General features: G+C 36.3%; 1 protein-coding gene across 1 annotated transcript in view; it reads left to right on the forward strand.

Moving 5' to 3' along the window:
* Mtx2 (metaxin 2) overlaps nt 1-22947 on the forward strand; it is a 50774-nt gene that overhangs the window by 1523 nt on the left and 26304 nt on the right. The window contains exons 2-3 of the mRNA XM_013030486.1: nt 16995-17046; nt 17998-18044. Coding sequence (XP_012885940.1) covers nt 16995-17046; nt 17998-18044 — 99 coding nt within the window. The remainder of the gene's footprint in view (nt 1-16994; nt 17047-17997; nt 18045-22947) is intronic.

Genomic DNA, 22947 nt, shown 5'->3' on the forward strand with positions numbered 1-22947 from the left:
AGATAGCTTCTGTTTCTTTGTTAAGACTCTGTGTAGGGCTGGGAAGGTGGCTCAGTGGTAGATCGCTTGCCTTGCATGCTTGAGGCCCTGGGTTCGATTCCCCAGCACCACATAAGCAAAAAGAAAAAATCCGGAAGTGGCGCTGTGGCTCAAGTGGTAGAGCGCTAGCCTTGAACTAAAAGAGCTGAGGGACAGTGCCCAGGCCCAGAGTTCAGGCCCCACGACCGGACTCCCCCCCAAAAAAAAAAAAAAAAAAAGAGAGTAAGAAGGTGGTTGCCAGAGGCTGGGGAAAGAAGAGATGATGATCAAGGGCTCAGACTCTGGTTTAGACCAGAAAAGCAAACTTTAGTGTCCTTCATGGTGACCACAGTTAATAATATGCATTTCAAAATTGCTGAAAGATTAGATTTTTAATGTTCTCATTACAAAAGATGGTAAGTTAGAAAAGTGATAGAGATGTAGTTTGATTTAATCTTTCCATAATGTATATATAGACGAAAACACTTGTGAGTTACAAAAGTTAAAATTATAAATGTATTAGTAAACCAGATGTCAGTGGTTTACCTTTGTAATCCTACCTATTCAGGAGGCTAAGATTCAAAGTTAGTTCAAAGTTAGCCTGGACAGAAAGGTTTGTGAGACTCCATCTTGAAATTAACCTGTAAAAACTTAGGCTGGAGGGTCAAGCACTTGTGGCTCATGCCTATAATCCTAGCTGTTCAGGAGGCTGAGATCCGAGGATCATTTGAAGCCAGCCTGGGCAGGAAAGTCTGTAAGACTCCTATTTCCATTTAACCACCAAAAAGCTGGAAGTGGAGCTGTGGCTCAAGTGGTAGAGTGCTGCTAGCCTTGAGCAAAGGAGCTCAGGGACAGTGCTCAGGCCCTGAGTTCAAGCCCTAGGATGGACACACACACACACACACACACACACACACACACACACACACACACACACACACACACACACACACTGGATAAGAGTGTTGGTGGTGAATGGAGGAAATACAGTTCTGAATTATTTAAATTACTGTAGTTGGGCATATTTTCATTTGTAGTTTAAATGATTGTAATTCTTTAAATTTAAAAGATTATTACTATTATTATTTGTGCCAGTCCTGGGTTTGAATTCAGGACCTGGGTGCTCAAGGCTAGTGCTTTACCACTTAAGCCACAGCTCTACTTCCATCTCTCTCTCTTTTTTTTTTTTTTTTTGGTGCTGGTCCTGGGGCTTGAACTCAGGCCTGGGCATTGTCCTGAGCTTTTTTACTCAAGACTAACACTCTACCAATCACTTGAGCCATAGGTCCACTTCCATATTTTTTGCTGCTTAATTGGAGATAAGAGTCTCATGGAATGCTCTGCCTAGGCTGGTTTCAAACTGTGATCCTGATAACAACCTCGTGAGTAGTTAGGATTACAGTTGTGAGCTCACAGTGCCTGGCTATTCATAATATTCTTTTGCTGGTAATATTAAGATCCTCTATCTTAGCCTCCTGAGTAGCTAGGATTATAGGCATGAGTGATTAATGCCTTAATTTTGCTTTTATTTTTTATTTTTGCTGGTCCTGGGGCCTGAACTCTGGGCCTGGGCACTGTCCCTCAGCTCTTCAGCTCAAGGCTAGTGCTCTAACACTGAGCCATAATGCCACTTCTGACTTTTTTGGCTTATGTGTTGCTGAGGAATTGAACCCAGGGCCTTATGCATGTAAGGCAAGCACTCTACCACGGAGCCACCTTCCCAGCCCCTGCTTTTATTTTTATCTTATTATTTATTTATGCCAGTACTGGGGCTTGAACTTGGGATGTTGTCTCTTAGCTTTTTTTGCTCAAGGCTGGAGCTCTACCACTTAAACTACATATCCACTTCTGCCTTTATGGTGGTAAATTGGAGCGTCTCAAGGACTTTCCCACCTGGGCTGGCTTTGAACCGCATTAGTAGAGCAGCATGGCATATAAGATCTTCCATGACTAACTCTAGCCTTATTTCTGGTCATTCCTTGAACTCTAGCTTTTCTAAACTATTTGTTGTGCCCATCCTTGGCACATATTGCCCATCCTTGGCACATATTGCCCTTTGCCTGGAGAGTCTACTTTACTGAGATAGCTTCTGTTTCTTTGTTAAGACTCTGTGTAGGGCTGGGAAGGTGGCTCAGTGGTAGATCGCTTGCCTTGCATGCTTGAGGCCCTGGGTTCTATTCCTCAGCACCATATAAGCAGAAAAAAAAAGCTGGAAGTGGCACTGTGGCTCAAGTGGTAGAGTGCTAGCCTTGAGCTGAACAGCTGAGGGACAGAGCCCAGGCCCAGAGTTCAGGCCCCATGACTGGACTCCCCCCTCCAAAAAAAAGACTGTGTACCATTTGAATATGTAAGTCAATCTAATATTTTTTCCTGTTAAATGAGAAAAAGGTTAGAGTTGTGTTTTTCTAATGCTGCTGTTGCTGATGTAAAGTCATCCTATAAAATGAAAATAAAACAAAAATATAAGGAATAAAGTAACGATCATTTAAAATTATACCACCATTCTCTTCTCAAATACTTAAAGTGTTGGTGAACAAACCCATAGCATTCCTTTTCCTAAATTAAAAATGTATTTACATTTTAAATAACCATGTACACATTTTATAACCTATTTGTAATATATCATTGGGAGCTCTTCATGTCTATAATGAGATAGTTATTTTTAAATGTTTATATTGTATTGTGGCAAAGAAACTAATTATGTCTATTTCTGATTGATATTTAGGGTGTGATATCTGTCAGTTCAAATGGAAGCAGTAGTATATCTGTCTGTACATACACAATAGCTCAGCTGTTATTATGGGGTCTGGCAAGTACAAAAGGCATAAGACTGGAAATCAGGATTGGAAGATGCAGGAGGAAAAAAGTACAATTTCAGGATCAGGTGTTGATTGAAGTGTCTAAACTTGGTGAGGACTTAGGACTTAATTCTTTTTTTTTTTTTTTTTTGGTCAGTCGTAGGGCTTGAACTTGGCTTGGGCGCCGCGCTATCCCTCAGCTCTTCAGCTCAAGGCGAACACTCTACCATTTGAGCCACAGCGCCATTTTTGGTTTTCTAGTGGTTTATTGGAGGTAAAAGTCTCACAGACTTTCCTGCCCGGGCTGGCTTTGAACTGTGATCCTCAGATCTCAGCCACCCGCACCCGCTTATTTTTATTTTTTAATAGTACTCAGGATTGTGTTTAGGGCCTCCTGCTTGGTGGCTGGTACTTTACAACTTGAACTTCCTTCATACTTGCTTTTTTTCTGGATGGGGCAAAGTCTCATGGGCTTTTCTGCCTTACCTTCTTGGAACCTTAATCTTCCAGTCCTCTCTTTCTAAGTAGCTCCAATTACAGGTCATCAGTACTACAAAATGGCTATTTTTTTCTTACTCAAACCTGTTGTGAAACATCCCTGTAGTACACCTAAATAGAGGCAATAAAAAAGTTAATTTAATTATCAGTATTATTTTGTAATTTATCTTTAAAAAACAAATTATTCTAAGGGATTTATTTCCCATCTTTAAATGTGTGCTTTTGGTCATATTTATCATGTTTTTTTTTTTTTTTTGCAGGCCTGAACTCTGGGCCTGGGTGGTCTCCTTGAGCTCTTCAGCTCAAGGCTAATGGTCTGACACTTGAGCCACAGTGCCACTTGCGGTTTTTTTCTGCCTATGTGGTGCTGAGGAATTGAACCCAGGCCTCATGCATGCAAGATACCACTCTACCACTGAGCCACCTTCCCAGCCCCTATCATGATTTTTTTAAAAACAACTAAGCGGACTCTTCCTACTCTTGCTGATCGAATATGCTCTAATCATACCTTGGCTACTTATACCTATTTTACTTATTTTTACTTTTTTTTTTGTCTGTTATTGGGCTTGAACTCAGGGCTTGGGCACTGTCCCTGAGCTCTTTTGCTGAAGACTAATGCTTTACCAGTTTGAGCCATAGTGCCACTTCTAGTTTTCTGGTGGTTAATTGGAGAGAAGAGTATCACGGACTTTTCCTGCTTGGTCTGGCTTTGAGCTGTGATCTTCATATCTCAGCTTTCTGAATAGCTAGAATTACAGGCATGAGTCACCAGCGCCTGGCCATATTTTATTTTTTTTAAACTGGGTTTTATTATGCTAATATTCATGCACACATATACATACAGTTTTTAAATGTAATTATAAATGTTATATATATGCACTCATTATTTGTATTCTCTTTACCCCTCAGATCTCTTCTTTTTTCCCCTTCCATTGATCTACCCTGTGCAGTTGCCCTTTTATACTCATATCTCATTATAATCATGTTTATCTTCATTATAAAATTGAAACTTGTTGCCAAGCACCTGTGCCTCATGCCTGTAATCCTAACTACTGAAGCTGAGATCTGAGGATTGCACTTCAAAACCAGCCCAGGCAGCAAAGTCCATGAGACTTTTATCTCCAGTTAATTACCAGAAAAGCTGGAAGTGGAGCTGTGGCTAAAGTGATAGAGTACTAGCCTTGAGCAAAAAGCTCAGGGTAGTGTCTAGGTCCTGAGTTCAAGTCCCAGCACACACACACACACACACACACACACACACACACACACACACACACACACTCTCTCTCTCTCTCTCTCTCTCTCTCTCTCTCTCTCTCTCTCTCTCTCTCTCTCCTCTCTCTCCTCTCTCTCCTCTCTCTCCTCTCTCTCTCTCTCGGTAGAGGCCTGTTAGACTTTGCCACAGTTGGTTACTGACAATGAGAGTAAGCTTCCATTTTTTGAGCTAGTGGGCTAAATGGTTTATATATATATAATTGCTAACAGTAGTTTGATTTTGTTTCATAGATATTATTTTTTTAGATCAGGAAATTGAAGAGAATAAATATTAATGAATATGGTCTTTGAAGTAAGAACTGAGATGTAAGACTAGCTTTAATTTTTGTCCTACGCTCTTGGGTAGAGCTTTCTGGTGTTTAGTTTCCATATTTATTAAAGGAGAGTAATATATCTTATATATATACTTATAATATGTATGTAATATATATGAAGTTATATAAAATAAAAAAAATTTTTTTTGGGTCCTGTCGTGGAGCCTGAACTCTGGGCTTGGGCACTGTCCCTCAGTTCTTCAGCTCAAGGCTAGTGCTCTACCACTTAAGCCACAGTGCCACTTCCGGCTTTTTTCTTTTTGCTTATGTGGTGCTGAGGAATCGAACCTAGGGCCTCAGGCATGCAAGGCAAGCTCTCTACCACTGAGCCACCTTCCCAGCCCCAAAATAAATATTTAATAAACAGAAATTTCTATATTTTATTGCTCAAGACCACTCACATTAAAGTAAAAGGGTCTTTTGAAGATGTTACTTTTCAAAGGCTTTCCTGAATTTGTACCTTGATGCTTTGCTGTACTTTAAACATGTTAGTTAAGTTTAGCATACTTGTAATTTAGTAATCTTTTGATATCTGTGCAATATGTCTTCTGTTATTTAATTTTATTTGTGGTGCTAGAAGTCAAACTCAAGGTCTTGAGCTATACTAGGCAATTGCTCTGCCACTGTGCTATATTCTAGTCTTTATGTAGAAACTAATTTAACTACACAGGTTAAGAAATAGTACTTGGAAAATTCTGTTTATTTCATGTGAGTATCTGGGTACTCTAATTTATTCATGACTATTTTAGCAGTGGCATTCATCTCTAATATGAGCTAGGAAAGTACTTTTACAGGATTCTATGGGACCTATATGTATGTATCTTGAAAGCAAGTTCAGTCAAAACTGGCACTCTGTGGCTGGGAATGTAGTTCAGTGGTAGAACACTGTCTAGCAAGTGTGATGCTATGGGTTTGGTCTCCAGCAAAGTGTGCATTCGCGCGTGCGTGCGCAAACACACACACACACACACACACATACATACACACACGAGTTTTAATTTTCTTGTAAGGTTTATTATAATTTCATGCTTTGATATTATTTTTTGCTTTTGGTGCTGGAGGTCTATTCCAGAGCCACTGAAATATGGACCCTTAACCCCATGATTTTAGCTTTGAACATAAAAGATTTTGGTGATGAATGCCCTGTAAAAATTGTCTGTTTTTTTCTGTGAAAAATTTTGGACTTTTGAATTATTATTGTTAGCTTAAAGAAAATGGAAAGAAAACATCGTCAAACTTAACATATTTCAAACATTAAAAGATGTCTTAAGCAGTTTTCAGACGGACTGAAGATATTAAATAGAGACAGATGAATTACATTCAGGCTTTTCATTTTTTGGTTCAAAGACAGAAGTTACAATATTCAGCAAATTTAACTATACTCATTTCTATGTAGAATAAAATGTATTTGCCTTGCCAGTAAGAGAAATGCATGCTTTAATTTTTTATTGCTTTGTAAATGATCTTCTCTATTCTTGAATACTTTCCTTACTTTGTATGCTCTAAATGAATCATGGTTTTGAAAATTTTTTACCTCAGTAATAAAAATGAAATCTGATTGGTTAATGAAAAGAAAGGTTCTTTTCAATAAAACAACCATTTTTGTTATGACAGTCCCCATTGACTAACTGTGTTAAGCAAAATAGAGACCATAAAATGCATTTCATTTTGTTTATATAGCAACTTTTTGTGCTGATTATATATTTTTATCTCTAAGAACTTCTTTTTATTTGTTTTTGAGAGAAACTGGCCTAGAATTCACTATATAATAGCTGAGGCTGTCCTTGAGTTCCCTCTGGTTAGGAGCCATTGAACAATTTGGAGAAAAAGTGAATTTTTGAGTTTTTGCTGTTGAATTTAGTTGTTGAGATGTTAGCTTCTTTAATTTGGTTCAGATATTTTATTTTCAGAGTTACAGCATGTTTTAGTGCCAGATATCTTTCAAGCTTTACATAGAAAGACTTCTGCTTATATATATATATATTTTTTTTTTTTTTGGGTCCGGTCTTGGGGCCTGAACTCTGGGCCTGGGCGCTGTCCCTCAGCTCTTCAGCTCAAGGCTAATGCTCTACCACTTGAACCACAGCAACACTTCCGGCTTTTTTCTTTTTGCTTATGTGGTGCTGAGGAATCGAACCCAGGGCCTCAGGCATGCAAAGCAAGCACTCTACCACTGAGCCACCTCCCCAGCCCCAAACTTCTGCTTAAATTTTTACAGAATATACTTACCAAATATTTAATTTGTGTGTCCAACAAATCAAAGAAAGGCTGGATATGTGGGATTTTATTAACTGCAGAACTTCTTTATGGCAAAGGACCAGAGCTAGCAAGATAAGTAGAAAGCCCACGCACAGACTGGGACCTCATATCAAAAATATACATAGAAGCCAGGCACTGGCTCACGCCTGTAATCCTAGCTACTCAGGAGGCTGAGATCTGAGGATCGAGGTTCAAAGCCACCCAGGCTGTAAACTCGTGAGACTCTTGTCTCCAGTAAACCACTCAGAAAACCGGAAATGGTACTGTGGCTGAAGTGGAAGAGTGTTGGCCTTCAGCTGAAGAGCTGAGGGATAGAATCCAGGTCCAGAGTTCAAACCCCACTACCAGCAAAAAAACCCAAAAAACATAAAAACAGAGAGCTCAAAAAAATTAAACTCCCCAATAAAAAATCCTCAAACAACCACCCTATTAATAAGAATAGCCAATAGACACATGGAGAAATGTTCATCTCTGGCCATAAAAGAAATGCAAATCAAAACCACATTGAGATTCAACTTCACTCCAGTTAGAATGGCCATTATCAAGAAAACAAGTAATAAATAGTAGATGCTGGCAGGGATGTGGCCAGAGGGAACCTACTACACTGTTGGGGGAATGTTAGCTGGTTCAACCACTCTAGAAAGCAGTATGGAGGTTCCTCAAAAGACTAAACATAGAGCTCCTCTATGACCCAGCAATCCCACTCCTGGGCATTTACCCATATGATCACAAACAAGGCCAACTATGTTCACTGCAGTGTTATTTACCATAGCTAAGAAATGGAACCAACCCAGATGCCCCTCAGCAGATGAATGGATCAAGAAAATGTGGTGTGTATGTGTATCAGAAAGAATGACATCACCACATTTGTAAGGAAATGGAAAGACTGGGAGTAAGCCAGACCCAAAGAAACATAGGCTTCTTGGTTTCCCTCATTTGTAATAATTAGTCTAGCATAGTCCTAGTAGAGCATCACAATAGTTCCATAACTATGTACATATGACCATGTGAAATGATGCTAATTCAAATGAATTCCAAGTTATGGAAACAAGAAGTTGAGTTTTTTTTTGTTGTTATTGATGATGTTGTTTTTACTGTATGAAGCTTTTTCTTTTTCTTTTTTTTCCCCCCCCTTTGGTTTACCTCCTGTAGTCACTGTTTTTGATTCTGGTACCCTGTGACTTATGTATACGTTTATCTGATTTGGGGAAAGGAAGGAGAATAACAAAATTGTGAAACAAGGACAAAGGGTGAACCAATGCAACCGCAATATTCACAAGACAGTAGGTTGGAAATTAACTTGTGGCTGGGGAGGGGGGAGTTGGGGCAGGGAGGGATAGTGGGAGAAAAATGAGGGAGGGGGGTAACAATGTTCAACAAAAAATGTACTTATTACCCTATGTAACTGTAAACCCTCTGTACATCACAATGAAATTAAATAATTTGTGTTATGTCCTATGACAGATGCTACAGGTACAAACATGAATAACACAATTCTTGCCTTTGGTAAACTTAGATTCTTGGGTAGGATACATTTATTGAAATAGGTAATTTCAATAAAGAGTAGATTATCTTACAGAAATCTGTATGGAGATGGCTAATTCAGGAAGCCTTTGCTGAAGCATTTTATCTTCCATTCCTAAGACTGAATTAGTAGGGGTAGATGTTCACCCAACATCTTCATATCTCTCCTTGCTCCCCACCTTCTATCTGCCTTTCTTCCAAATATTGCTTGGACTAGATTTAGATTTCATCTCCTTTGTAACTTCCTATCCTCAGACAGATTTAGGTATTTCTTCAAGAATATTTCTATAGGTTTTATACATACTCCTGATTTAGTGTTTAAATCAACAATTATATAGGGGATTTATAGCATTTATCTAATTTTATTCTTTCAACAACTTTATGAGACACCTTATATTTACCACTTTTTCTAGTAAGATAGTTGAGGCAAAAAAGGTTAAACAAACTTGCCAAGGTTACTCAGTAAGTTACAGAATTAGGAGGAAAACCCATGTGTGTCTGATCCAAATTTTCCCCCCAACACCACCTGCATTTATTTACTGTGTTGTAAATGATTGACAACCACTGTTCTCATTTCTGTCCTTGCCTCTCGCTCATTCAATGAATTTAGACCATATGGTATAATTTATATGGCGTATTTATCTTTAATACTTATTAACATGCATTAGTTTTATAAAGTGAGGTTCATTGTGGTATTTACAGACATGTAAACAGTTTATCCTGACCAATTTCACTTTACCTTTATCTTATTTTTATGGTCAGAGGCACATTTTGGACATTTAATAATCTGTTTTCAGTGAAATTGCTTTAATATATTTTAAGAAGTCTCTGAGGATTTTCTTCCCTTGTTTTTATATTTATATTGAGGAATACTGATGTGGTCATATTGTATAATATTGGTTTTTCTATTTATAGAAAATAGTCCCATATTGTATTTTAAATCTAGTCATATTTAAATTTATTTTAAATGAAACATTAATATTGTAATTGCCTAAAACTATATGGCTTTAAATTTATGTATGTTTTCATTGAGATTATCAGTATAGTATCTATGTCAGCTTAGCAAATTTATTTCTTCTTTTTTCCATATGTCTTGTAATAACTTGTACCTGTTTAAGAACTGCCAAGTGTTCTTAGAGCATTTTGCTATTTTAGTAGTATTTGTATTTACACCTTTGGCAGAAGGCCATCCAAATTTGGACATAAGATACGCATGTTTTTTATTCCTTTCATATTATACTGTTTAAATAGTTTTGCTGGGCTAAAAAGATGACATCTATAAGCTTTTTGGAATCTAGTTGCCTAAGGATAAACTGAGTTGACTTCATTAGTGTACAAATGATAGGTTTGCATAGAGTTATTATAGCATTAATCAATTTGATGGATTGGAAAAATGACAGAACTGAAGCAGCATGTAATATTAGTGCCTATTATTCTACAAATTATGTGTCTTCACCTACATTCATATGCCAGAGGAAGCTTGTTGTACATTAAAAATGCAGAACTTAAGAAAGGGCACCTCTTTTTATGGCCCTTCTCTTGTCCTCTTACATTAGGTCATCAAGAAATGGATTTTGGAATCTAGACTTGTTTATTAGGTCATAACACTTTCATAATGTGAAATATTCTGAGTTGAATGGGATGGATGGATCATCTGCCACCAGAATGACTTATTTCTTGACACTGAAGAGAATACTGCAAGTAGTATAAGTCTTTAAGAAACCTTATGATACACATATGTGAATTTATTGGCCAGCAGTATTTCATTAATAGACTAGTAGTAAAGAATATCCATTTCTGGGTATATGTTATAGTTGATACACCTTAAAAATAAGCAAATAAAAAATAACAGGAATATATGTTTTGGTTTGTGACTTTATGTGTGTATTTCTAACATTATCTGCAGCTTTTTATTTTTTTGTGCTGGTCCTGGGGCTTGAACTCAGAGCCTTGGTGCTGCCCCTCAGCTTTTTTTTTCCCTCAATGTCAATTCTTTACCACTTGGGCTACTGATCTATATTTAGCTATTAGGTGGTTAATTGGAGATAAGGGACTCAGGTACTTTCTTGTTCATGGTGGCTTTGAACCACAATCCTCAGATCTCAGCCTCCTGAGTAGTTAGGATTAGAGGCACGAACCACCAGTGCCCTACTAGGAATATATATATATATATATATTGGGTCCAGTCGTGGGGCCTGAACTCTGGGCCTGGGCGCTGTCCCTCAGCTCTTCAGCTCAAGGCTAGCACTCTACCACTTGAGCTACAACACCACTTCGGGCTTTTTTCTTTTTGCTTATGTGGTGCTGAGGAATCGAACCCAGGGCCTCAGGCATGCAAGGCAAGCGCTCTTACCACTGAGCCACCTTCCCAGCCCTAGGAATATATTTTTATAGTATGATAAAATTCATATTATGCTGGTGAATTCTATTAAAATAATAATTTTAAATGACTAATATTGGTTACTAAGTCTCTTAGAGCTAACTGCTTTGTTATGAGAGATACGTTTCTTTTTCTCTGAGTAATTGATTTTGATGTTGAAATGTGAAACAAAAGATTGTTCTAGACAGAGGAAATAGTACAAAAGAGTCTTGGGTAGGAAAGATTGTAGAATATTTAGAAACTGGATAAAGGCCATTGTGACTGAAGTAAAGAGAGGGAAAGTGTGGAAAGATGTGTGAGATGGAGTAGAAAGCCAAGTAGCACTCATAGGCTGGCCATGTTGAGGGTTTACGTCTATATTCCAAGAGCTATACATAATTCTTAATACGTCTTAAGGTTAAAATTTATTTTGTTGTGCTTACAATACAAGTGCTTGAGCCATAACAATATTAGGAGTTCCTAATATTGTTTCCCACAACTTCCATTTCTTACTTACCTCCTTTTCAGAAACTTGCAGCCTTTTTTTTTGCAGCTATTTTTAATGCTGTCTTATCCTTCAAACATGTTTAAAACAACATTTAACATCAGTGAGTGCTTTTGATGGTAGAAATTCAAGAAAGATTGAGTGAGTCATGAAAATTTATTTACTATTGAAATAGATTATGGCCTAAAACATTTCAGATCAAGTGAAAATATTAAAGATGAAAATATTTTATTACTGTTGTAAAGATTTTACATGCTACAGTTCTTTTAAATGTTTGTTGTTTGCACTCTGGTTTAAAAAATTAAATCTCCCTCTTTTTTTACACATGATTAGAAACACGGAGTAAGGGCCTGGTATGGTATTGACTTACCTGACTCTGGGAAAAGAACAAGTGAAGTGGCCATTTTGGGCTTCATCTTTCATTACTAGATACTCACAATAAAAGAAAATACTATCCAAACTAAAAAGAAGGCTTTATATTTTGTTAGGTATCCATAATAATGTTCAGGATTCATGAATTTACTTACAAAAACAGTTTTGACACCTACATAAGTTGATTTGTAGATCTGTTGCCATGCTATCCAACATGGGATTTTGACTATTTATTTATTTATTTGGTTGGTTGTGGGGCTTGAACTCTGGGCTTGGGCGCTGTCCTTCAGCTCTTCAGCTCAAGGCGAGTGCTCTACCACTTGAGCCACAGAACCACTTCCGGTTTTCTAGTGGTGTATTGGAGATAAGAGTCTTATGGACTTTCCTGCCCCGGCTGGCTTTGAACCTTGATCCTCAGATCTCAGCCTCCTGAGTAGCTAGGATTACAGGCGTGAGCCACTGGCGCCCGGCCAACATTTTATTTTTTTGTCCCTCATGGGGCTTGAACTCAGGGCCTGGGTGCTGTCCCTAAGCTTTTTTGCTCAAGGCTAGCATTCTATCCCTTTGAGCCACAGCTCCATTTCTGGTTTTCTGGTGGTTAATTGGAGATAAGAGTCTCACTGGCTTTCCTGCTGGGGCTAACTTTGAACCATGATCCTCAAATCTCAGCCTCCCTAGTAGCTAGGATTACAGGTGTGAGCCACCAGCACCTGGCTTACTTGCCTTTTTTTGAAATATAAAAAAAAAGTAAGATGTTTTGGTAGAGGGGCTTTTTGATAATTTATTTTCAACTGTTCTTTTTGTATGCACTTTTTATTGTTATTGTACAAGAGATATACAGAAGGGTTGCAGTAATGTAAGTCAGATAAAGAGTACATTTCTTTGAACAGTGTTAACCTTTTCCTCACTTCCAGTTTTTCCCTCATCCCCATCCTCAAGTTATGCAGTTCATTTTCAACATAGTGTCTAGTGAGTATCACTGATTCATTTGTTCACCCTGTCTCACCATTTTTGTACCCCCATTTACCCTCCCAAAGGCATAAACAAGACAAAAGGAAAACAAAACAGCAACAAAGGGAAAAACCTCTTGTTTCCACACCTGGAATTCATTTTGATAAATATTATCTTATGCGATCAGATGCACATATGTGTTAAGGCTTTGTATTCCTCTCTTAAGACTGTCATCCTTGGGCTGGGAAGGTGGCTCAGTGGTAGAGTGCTTGCCTTGCATGCCTGAGGCCCTGGGTTCGATTCCTCAGCACCACATAAACAAAAAGAAAAAAGCCGGAAGTGGCGCTGTGGCTCAAGTGGTAGAGCGCTAGCCTTTAGCTGAAGAACTGAGGGACAGTGCCCAGGTCCAGAGTTCAGGCCCCACAACCGGACCCCCCCCCCCCAAAAAAAAAGACTGTGATCCTTTGGTCTCACTGTGTGTGAATGCCTAGAGATCTGTGTAATCTATCATATCCCAGTGTTTTTTTTTTAAAATCAGTTTGTTTACTTGTAGATTTATAGGCACATTCTAGCTAATATAAATGAGGGAAACCATGCAATGTATGTTTCTTTGGGTCTGGCTTATTTTACTTTATTTAATTTTTTCAAAGTTTTTCCATTTCCTTATGAATGGTACAAGATCATTCTTTCTGATGGATGAGTAGAATTCTATATTATATATATATCTATATACTATATCTGGGTTGATTCCATATCTTGGCTGTAAGGGTTGCTGAAAGGACACCAACATGCAATTCAGGCAGAAGAGAGTTTATTAGGAGAATCACACTACTGGCCTGCACCAGAGGTAGGTGTGCAGAGAGAGAACTAGAGAGAGATTATATAGGGAAAGGTGAGGAGGAGGTGTGGCCCTAGTAGATGCAGAAATGACCTCAGAGACTGGGGTCCTTTTGCTGACACACAGTCACATGATTGACAGGTGATTAAAGATACAGGTGATTACTGGTTTCTGGCAGGTGCTGTCTGGTAAGGCTACTTGCTATCCTTCATGGAGAGTAGGTAGGAGGGATGGGGTTCTCCCATTGTTGTTGGTAAACAACAATGCAGGGAAGGAACATGGTTGTTCTGGTGGCTGTAGTGTGGCCTGGTTTGTGGTCAGTTGGATAAATGCCCAGGAATGGAATTGCTTTGTCATAGGGAAGCTCTATGTTTAGTCTTTTGAGGAATCTTCATACTGCTTTCCAGAGTGAACAAGTTTACATTCTCACCAACAGTGTAATAGAGTTCCCCTTTAGGCACATCCCTGTCAGCATGTTATTGTTAGTTTTCTTGATAATGGCCATTCTAATTGGGATGAGGTGTAATCTCAGTGTTGTTTTAATTTACATTTCTTTGATGGCCAGAAAAATAAACCCTCAAAGAAACATCAGCCCAATTAATTAATAGGCTGAGGACTTAGAGAGACTTCTTAGAAGAAGTAAAGAATGGCCAATGAGTTGAAATATAATTTATATCTTGTATTAAACAAGCATCCTTTTCATCCAAATTGTAGGTTCTTAATAACAGAGCTTTTGATATTTGGAAACAGCAGTCAGATGTTGTATGTTGTAAAAACTCTATTATGTTTAAGTATGTTTTCTGAATTCGATCTGGAGAATTTTATAGTGGAGGTAATAAATGCACTTAATTTTTTTAACATTTATTGTAAAGGTGATGAACTGGGGGATTACAGTTACACAAGTAAGGTAATGAGTACATTTCTTTTTAAACACTGTTACTGACTCCCTCATTTTCTCCTACTTACCACTGCCCAGACTGCACTGCAAGGCAGGTGCTCTAACCACCAAACTATACCTCTAGCCCTGTGAGGTGACATTTAATGAAATTAACTGAATACATGACTTACTGGTCATATGAAAACTTCATCTTACTACATTGAATAGCTTCTAATATATACACTTAAATTATATTCAGCATGTATTTTTCTATTTGTATACACAAAAGTTAGCTAAGAAAAATTAAAGTTACTAGAATGTTAATTATCATCTTAATACAAATATATGTTTAGTAAAACTTTGATTAGCCAGAATGTTTATGGAATGAAATATGGTAGGTGTATAATCAGATATCCCTTTTCTTTCTTTTCTCATTTAATAAATACCAACCGTAGGTAAGATGTAGTATAATTTGGCTTTCATAATATATATAGGATACGTCTAGAAAATTAGTTGTAATTATTTGAAGGTTTTGTAAATTTCATTTGTAGGTTTTATTGCTTTAATCAAGTTAATGTTATATATAATTGAATCTTTGGTTTAGAGTTTTATAGTGAAAGAACTTCATTGTTTCTAGTAGAGATGTAAATAGTGGTAGGTATGCTGACCATACATTTTCATCCTCAAAGGTTACTTTTGAGTAATTTGCTGATGTCAGCTTGTTTTTGTTTCCTTCACTTTTAAAAACATAGGTTAATTGGGCTCATATTGAAATTTTACTTTGTTAAAATATTTACAGTAAAATTAAATATTTGGTCTCACTGCCTTTTTGGTATGTGTGTTGAAATCCAGTAGCCTTGGTATATAAATATTGTGGGATCAGTATACAGAAACATGTATGGTCCATTATTTGCTCGATGATCTCCTGATATTATCATTCAATATGGGCTTCATTTTCTATAGTCCAAATTAAGCTGCAAAAAACACTACCAATTTTTAGTAACACTATACTGTATTTTCATTCATTGTAAAGCATAAAGAAAGCAAAACAAGTTTCTTCTCTACTTCTTAAATAATCAGTCATAAGAACAAAATGTTTCACATGTATACATTTTAAAAATTAGCCATAATTTTATATTAAAATGGATTTATATAATCACCTATCTCAATTTAAAAAAAAGTGGGAGAAGAGATGGGTTAGGAAGGATGGGTGACAATGTTGTCAGACACCTTGTATTCATATACTGTTTTGTAGAATGGGAACTTCTTTGTACAACTACTTAAAGATAATAATAAAAAAGTTTAAAAAATTAGCCATAATTTTATATTAAAAAAGATTTGTTGCTATGTTAGAGACTGGATTAAGATAAAACAATAATAAAAATACTAAATTATTATCACATGACATTTAATTTGCTTTCTTGTTGAGAGCAAATGTAGTTGCTGTATTAGAATCGATGATTCTGAGATTTTATGGCTTTTGCAAAGAATTCCATGAATGACATCCTTATAGTCTGTATATTCTCTCAGTGGCATCATTGCTTGTAGGACCATTTGATTAGATAATTCAAATCTAATGCTTTTCTTAAACATTGGTAGATTGCTAATATTTGTAGCTGAAATCGTCTTTAGATGAGAGTTTAAGGGTCAAGGTCAAGCTTCAGATCTGAAATTTAGCATTACTGGCTTTATTTTACATTGTAAGTGCTTAATGCTTGTCTTTTTTAAAGTGTACATGTAGGAATACAATCAAAGCGATTAAGTGTTCTAAAACATTAGGATTCATCTATATTTTTAAATAATATGAGCTTAAAAGGAAAGATAGCCTAAAACAAATGCATTTTGATTCTTTTATTTAGTATTTGAAAATTTTCTTTACTATATGTTTAAAGTACTATAATTTTTTTCACTATTTTTGGAATAGTGAGCCGAATATCAGTATCCTTTTGTATGTATGAACAGCATGGGGTGTTGATGTGTATTGGTGTTTTTAAGGGAAGCTAAATAAATTAATTTTTTTAATTTTCATTTTTGATTGGGCAAGAAGTCTCCCTCCTCTGCATAAAAAAAAATTATCATGGTGGGTGGGAAGGTGGCTCAGTGGTAGAGTGCTTGCCCTGGTTTTGATTCCTCAACACCACATAAGCAGAAACAGCCGGAAGTGGCACTGTGGCTCAAGTGGTAGAGCACTAGCCTCGAGCTGAAGGGCTGAGGGACAGTGCCCAGGACCAGAGTTCAGGCCTCACAACCTACCAAAAAAAAATTATCACATAACAATAAATGAAATATACATTTAAACAGTTTAACTTAACAGAGGTTGCCATTAGTGCTCTAGGCTAATATATTATTGCTGTTTATTAATTGGTTGATTATTGATATGTGCCTAAATGTCATTACCTTGTTTCTGCAGCTACAGAACCTTGGCCAGAAAATGCTACATTATATCAGCAACTGAAAGGTATGTTCTTGTTCATAATTAAAAATGACTTTGTATCAAAATATATTTATTATCACAAATGTAGAAACAGTAGCTAATACAATTTACTGCAAAGAGAACTCAAAACATAAAAAAGGGTTTCCCTTGAATAATTTGTCTAGGAGGTTTTGCCTAAACTTATATCTGCCAGGGTAAACCAACTATTCATGGTGTATAAGGTCCTTAGTTTATTATTGACTCATTATATTGGCTGCTGTAGGCAGTGTAAAATGATGTGGTTGCAGGAGCAGTTGGCAGATTTACTGCACCAATAGCTGAGACAGCAGATTTTTGAAGTCCTGTGGTAAAGTGGGCTCTCAGTAAAAAGGAACTGTTAAAATGTATAGGCTAGGATAGTTCAGGCTCCCTTTAGCAGCTCTTCATATATCATCAGATCACATTATGGACCCCATTTGGGGCTCAGCAGCCTGCTACAGTTGTCAGAAGACTGCAAAGTAATGAAGACTAATAGGCAGCAGCCCTAGTCTTCTAAGCATGGAATTTTTATTGCAGCAAACTTGTCATCTTTCTTTTGTGTGACAGATCTAGACACACTGTGCAATATTAACTGGAAGCTGGTTTTATATGATTGTGAATGCTTTTACTTTTAGAGAGATTTGAGCAGATACTATGTTAATTTTAATGAAAAGGGGAATGTTTTTTGAAAATTTAAAATTGAATTTGCTTTTAAATGAGAAAATTTAATTATAGATTTCTGATAAAATGAAGTGGTCAAATAGATAAAATACCCTATTTTCATTATTATTTCCATGATAGCTTTATCAAAATTATTATGCCATGTCAATATAGAACTGCAGATTAGAGTACGGTATACCATTTCTTCTAAAAGTGGAAATAACATTTAAAATAAAACAATATTTTGCTTGTTTAGCTGTTGCACTTTTACTCAGATCTTTCATTGAATTTTTACAGGGGAACAAATTTTGCTTTCTGATAATGCAGCTTCTCTTGCTGTGCAGGTAAATATGTAAGTTATGTAACACTTTGTATCCTCTAGGCTATATCATTTTGAGATGCATTTTTTTCCCTTGCAGAAAGTCAGATACTATATGTTAGCATTTTTCTGGGTTACTTCGTATTTTCAGTATAACATTACTTCTCTGTGAACTGTAATTTTAATATGAACATTATTCAGTTATTGTCTTTGTATAAAAATCTTATTCATTCTTTAAAAAAACATTTGTAAGTGCTAGGCACATTCTGTGTCTTAGCTGTTGTTTTGCATTTTGGATATTTGGGGTAATAGTTTCAGTATTTTTTAGTTTATTTGTAAAAACTTACTTATTGAATATTTTTTAGCAGTCATTCTGCTTTTTTGTATCTATTTTAGTCTTAATCCCATTTAATAATCCCATTTGATAATCCCATTTGAAGTAGCTATGTTCTTTTCTAGTTACTCTTTATATGTAGTAATTTTACATGTGTGTTTATTATCCCCAAACCACTTACTGAATGAAATAGCTCTTCAAGTTGTATATCACAGTTGTATAAGCCAACAGAGATTATTGGCTCTATAAACTTCACCAAGGCATTGTAGGATACTTGAGGGATTGCTTACTTATTTTAAAAAGTAAATGTTGATGTGTATTATAGGACTATAGTTCTACAAACATTTTATATATTTAGCTGCTATTTACTTAGTTTATGTGGTTTAATTCACAAAGATTTTATTGTTAAGCACCTAAAAGATAATTCAAAGAGAACTCTAAAACATGACATCTATTGGAGGTAAGACTGAGAGCTGAGTGAGGACAAGAAGAAAGGGAAGGAAGGAAATTACCAAGTTTCTGTTGTGTGGTAGGCATACTATTACGTGCTTAATTTTAAGTTATCTCTTACTTTTTTAAAATTTAATCTTGTGTTTCTAACTGTCTGATACTTTCAGTGATAGTATAGCATTCAGTCTATCTTTGTTTTAAGGCAGGGTGAAAAAGAAAAAAGAAATGTGCTTGGCTAACAATTTATTAGTATGAAAGAAATGAGTTTGGATAATGATTTATTAGTTTGACTATAAGTATCTTTAAATATCTTTTAGCTTCATTTTATATCATATATATTATTGTAAAGATACTGTACAGAGGAGTTACATTTACATGAGTAAGGTAATGAGTACATTTCCTTTTTTTTTTTTTTTTTTGTCCAGTCGTGGGGCCTGAACTCTGGGCCTGGGGCTGTCCCTCAGCTCTTCAGCTCAAGGCTAGCACTCTACCACTTGAGCCACAGCACCACTTCCGGCTTTTTTCTTTTTGCTTATGTGGTACTGAGGAATCGAACCCAGGGCCTCATGCATACAAGGCAAGTGCTCTACCACTGAGCCAACTTCCCAGCCCCAAGTACATTTCCTTTTGAGCATTGTTTACCCCCTCCTTTGTTTTTCCCCTACCATTCCTTCCCACCCCCCCAGTTCGTTTTCAACATAGTGTCTTGTACATCTCATTGTTAAAGTGGCTCAGCCTGTATCCTTATTTCAGCATTTTGTTATTTCCCTTCCTCTCCCCAAATTAGAAAAATGTACATACAAGATGCAGGACACCGGAATCAAATACAGTAACAACAGAGGTTATACCATGGGGGAAGAATATACAATAGAAACAAAAAAAAATCACATAGTACATTATAAGTACATTAAAAGCAACAGCAAAAAAGATAAAATCTCTTGTGTCCCTATCTTGGGGTTCATTTCACTTAGCATCAGCTTTTATGGTTATAATGTACATAACTCTTGACTTTTTCTGCTTGTCCTAGACGTATACTGGTTATTTCAGATAAGGGAAACCATGGGACCTATGTTTTTTGGACCTGGCTTACTTCACTTAATATAATTTTTTCCAACTCTTTCCATTTCCTAACAAATGGGGCGGTGTCATTCTTTCTGATGGAGGCATAGAATTCCACTGTATGTGTGTGTGTGTGTGTGTGTGTGTGTGTGTGTGTGTATGTATGTATGTATGTGTATGCACACACACATATTCCACATTTTCTTGATCCAGTCATCTACTGAAGGGCATCTGGGTTGGTTCCATATCTTAACTATGGTGAATAATGCTGTAATGAACATGGTTGTGCTGGTAGCTTTAGTATGACCTTGTTTGTGATCATTTTGGTAAATGCCTAAGGTAAATGCCCCAAAGTGGGATTGCTGGGTCATAGGCTCTATGTGGAGTCTTTTGAGGAACCTCCATACTGCTTTCCAAAGTGGTTGAACAAGTTTATATTCCCACCAACAATGCAATAGGGTTCCCTTTGGCCACATCTACTCCATCATCTGTTGTTATTAGATTTCTTTTTTTTTAATTTAATTTTATTTTATTTGTGAACATACTGCAAATACATGGGCAGGATAATGCGTACATTTCTTACCAAGCATTGCAGCCTCCTCCTTTGGTTTACCCTTCACATCCCTTCCCAGTGTTATTAGATTTCTTGATTATAGCCATTCTATAATCAAGTGAGGTGGAATCTCAATGTTGTTTTGATTTGCATTTCTTTTATGGCTAGAGAAGTTGAGCATTTTTTCACGTCTATTGGCCATTCTTATTTCCTCTTCAGAGAAGTCTCTCTTTAAGTCTTTAGCCCACTTATTAATGGGGCGGTGGTTTCTTTGAGGATTTGTTGTTGGGGGATTTAATTTTTTTGAGTTCTAAGTGTATTTTTATTTTATATCTTTTATCCAGAATATAAATTATGTTTCTGGCAGCATTTTAACTATGTTTTCATATTATGTTAACTTTCGTGAGCAGAAATTTTGAATTTTATGCAATAGATAATGCTTTTATACTGCCTTTATTAATCTCCCCCTATATTTGGTGAAAGGAATGTAATTTAAGCTTTCAAACATTAGCAATGTAGTTGGCTAACACATAGAATGCACTTGGCAAATGTTTGGTTTTGGAAAGTAATCTTGCCTGATCAACAACAGCACAGAGAAATTACTTGCTGTGTTTTAAAACAATACTTTCTTTTCTTGAGTTTACATCACTATATTAAGATGTATGTAAGGAAAATTTATTTATTTATTTATTTGGTGCCTGTCCTGGGGCTTGAACTTAGGGTTTGGCGCTGCCCCTGACCTTTTTTCCTTAAGGCTAGCACTTTACCACTTGAGCTAGAAATCCACTTCTAGCTTTTTGGTAGTAAATTGGAAATAAGTGTCTGAAGGACTTTCTTGCCTGGGCTGGTTTTGAACCATGATCCTCAGGTCTTAGCCTCCTGAGTAGCTAGGATTACAGGTGTGAGCGCCTGCTGCCCAGTTTAATTAAATTTTTTATATTTGCTGTTCAAGTTGGATAGTTAAAAAGCTGCATATTTCCTCTTTAGACCCTGTTATAATATTACGCTTATAATATTTGTCAATCTTGTATCTTTGAAAAGACAGCTTCAGGGCGTTACTAATACTTTACTTGAAACATTAGTTCTTAATTTTCAATTCTTCTTAAATTGCCATTTTGGGAATAACTTCTTAGGATTTGACAAAAGTCTAGAACATTTTTCTAGAAAATATTTCATTGCATACACAGAAAAAAAAACCCAGGGTGTTCTGCATATGGATTCAGTAGGCCTGTAGACCTCCTTTCTGATATGAACTAAATAATAGCAGTTTAGAAAGTAATGAAGTAATTTTCACACAATAGGAAAGTACTTTGGGTAGAAATATATTTTTGGTTCTCAGATGGAGGGAATTTTGTTTCCTGAAGATGTGACCATGTTTTGATACTTTGGTTGTCAGAATTCCTGGGAGAATTCCATCTGTTGGGTAGACACCTAGGATGCTGCTAAATTCCCATAATACAGAGAACAGTTTTCTAGAACATTGAGTTATCCAGCCTGATATGCGAATAGTGGCAAGGTTAAAACCTGGAATAGATGTTTTAAGAAGTTTCATTACAAAGCAAGGTATTAGTATATTAACAATTAAAAAAGTTTACATTTTAAGAATTTTGGACAAGGGAAGACAAAGACCATCTTATTAATTTTCTTTCTCACCACAGTTTCTCAAGTTGCAACTAAAAATAAAACCGGGGAAAGGATATTTTATTTATGTATTTATTTTTTTAACTTCTGTGTATAGTTTAAGGTATTTATGAACAAAAAATGGTAGTGTTTGCATGGGTATGTTTTAGGACAAGGTAAAAATGTTGGAGAAACAAACAAGTGAACTAGAAAAAACATTAAGGATATGTTAATAAAAGGCATAGTACAAAATTGCCAAGATTGAACTTAAATGAGGGTTAGGATTTTAATATTTTTTAATTGTAAAAATACTGTACAGAGGGGTTACAGTTACATGTGTAAGGTAATGAGTACATTTCTTATCAAGCATTGTTACCTCTTCCTTTGTTTTTCCCCTACCAACCCTTCTCTCCCCACCTCCCCAACTCCTCCCTCCCCTCCACCTGAACTTGTAAAGTTCGTTTTCAACGTGGTATCTTGGAAAAAGATATTTTAAAATAATAGAATTTTGCTTAACTATTTCAATTTTTTTTATCCTACATATGTCACTTAGATGATAAATTAACTAGCATATATTAAAAGGCTTGGTTTTTCTTCAATATTCTTTGGTGTGACAGCTGATAGTAGCCATGACTATAAATGTGACTTTTCCACATATCTGATGTAAACTTTATAGAGTAATATTCTTCTATTTAGCGGGCCAGCATCTGTTTAGAGGAATTGGTTAAAGGCTTCATGTTCGTTGCATAAAATTGGTCAAAGCAGTATGACAGGTATTCATGAAGTAGATATTTTCTAGAGGATAGTAACTATCAGATATTTTAATTGTTTGTTAAGCATCAAGAAATGTAAGTTTTACTTACCATATAGACTTGGTATTTATTATACTCATGAAGTAACTAAGTTAGATTA

Source organism: Dipodomys ordii, unplaced genomic scaffold, assembly GCF_000151885.1.
Source record: "Dipodomys ordii isolate 6190 unplaced genomic scaffold, Dord_2.0 Scaffold5, whole genome shotgun sequence".
Taxonomy (NCBI): Eukaryota; Metazoa; Chordata; class Mammalia; order Rodentia; family Heteromyidae; genus Dipodomys; species Dipodomys ordii.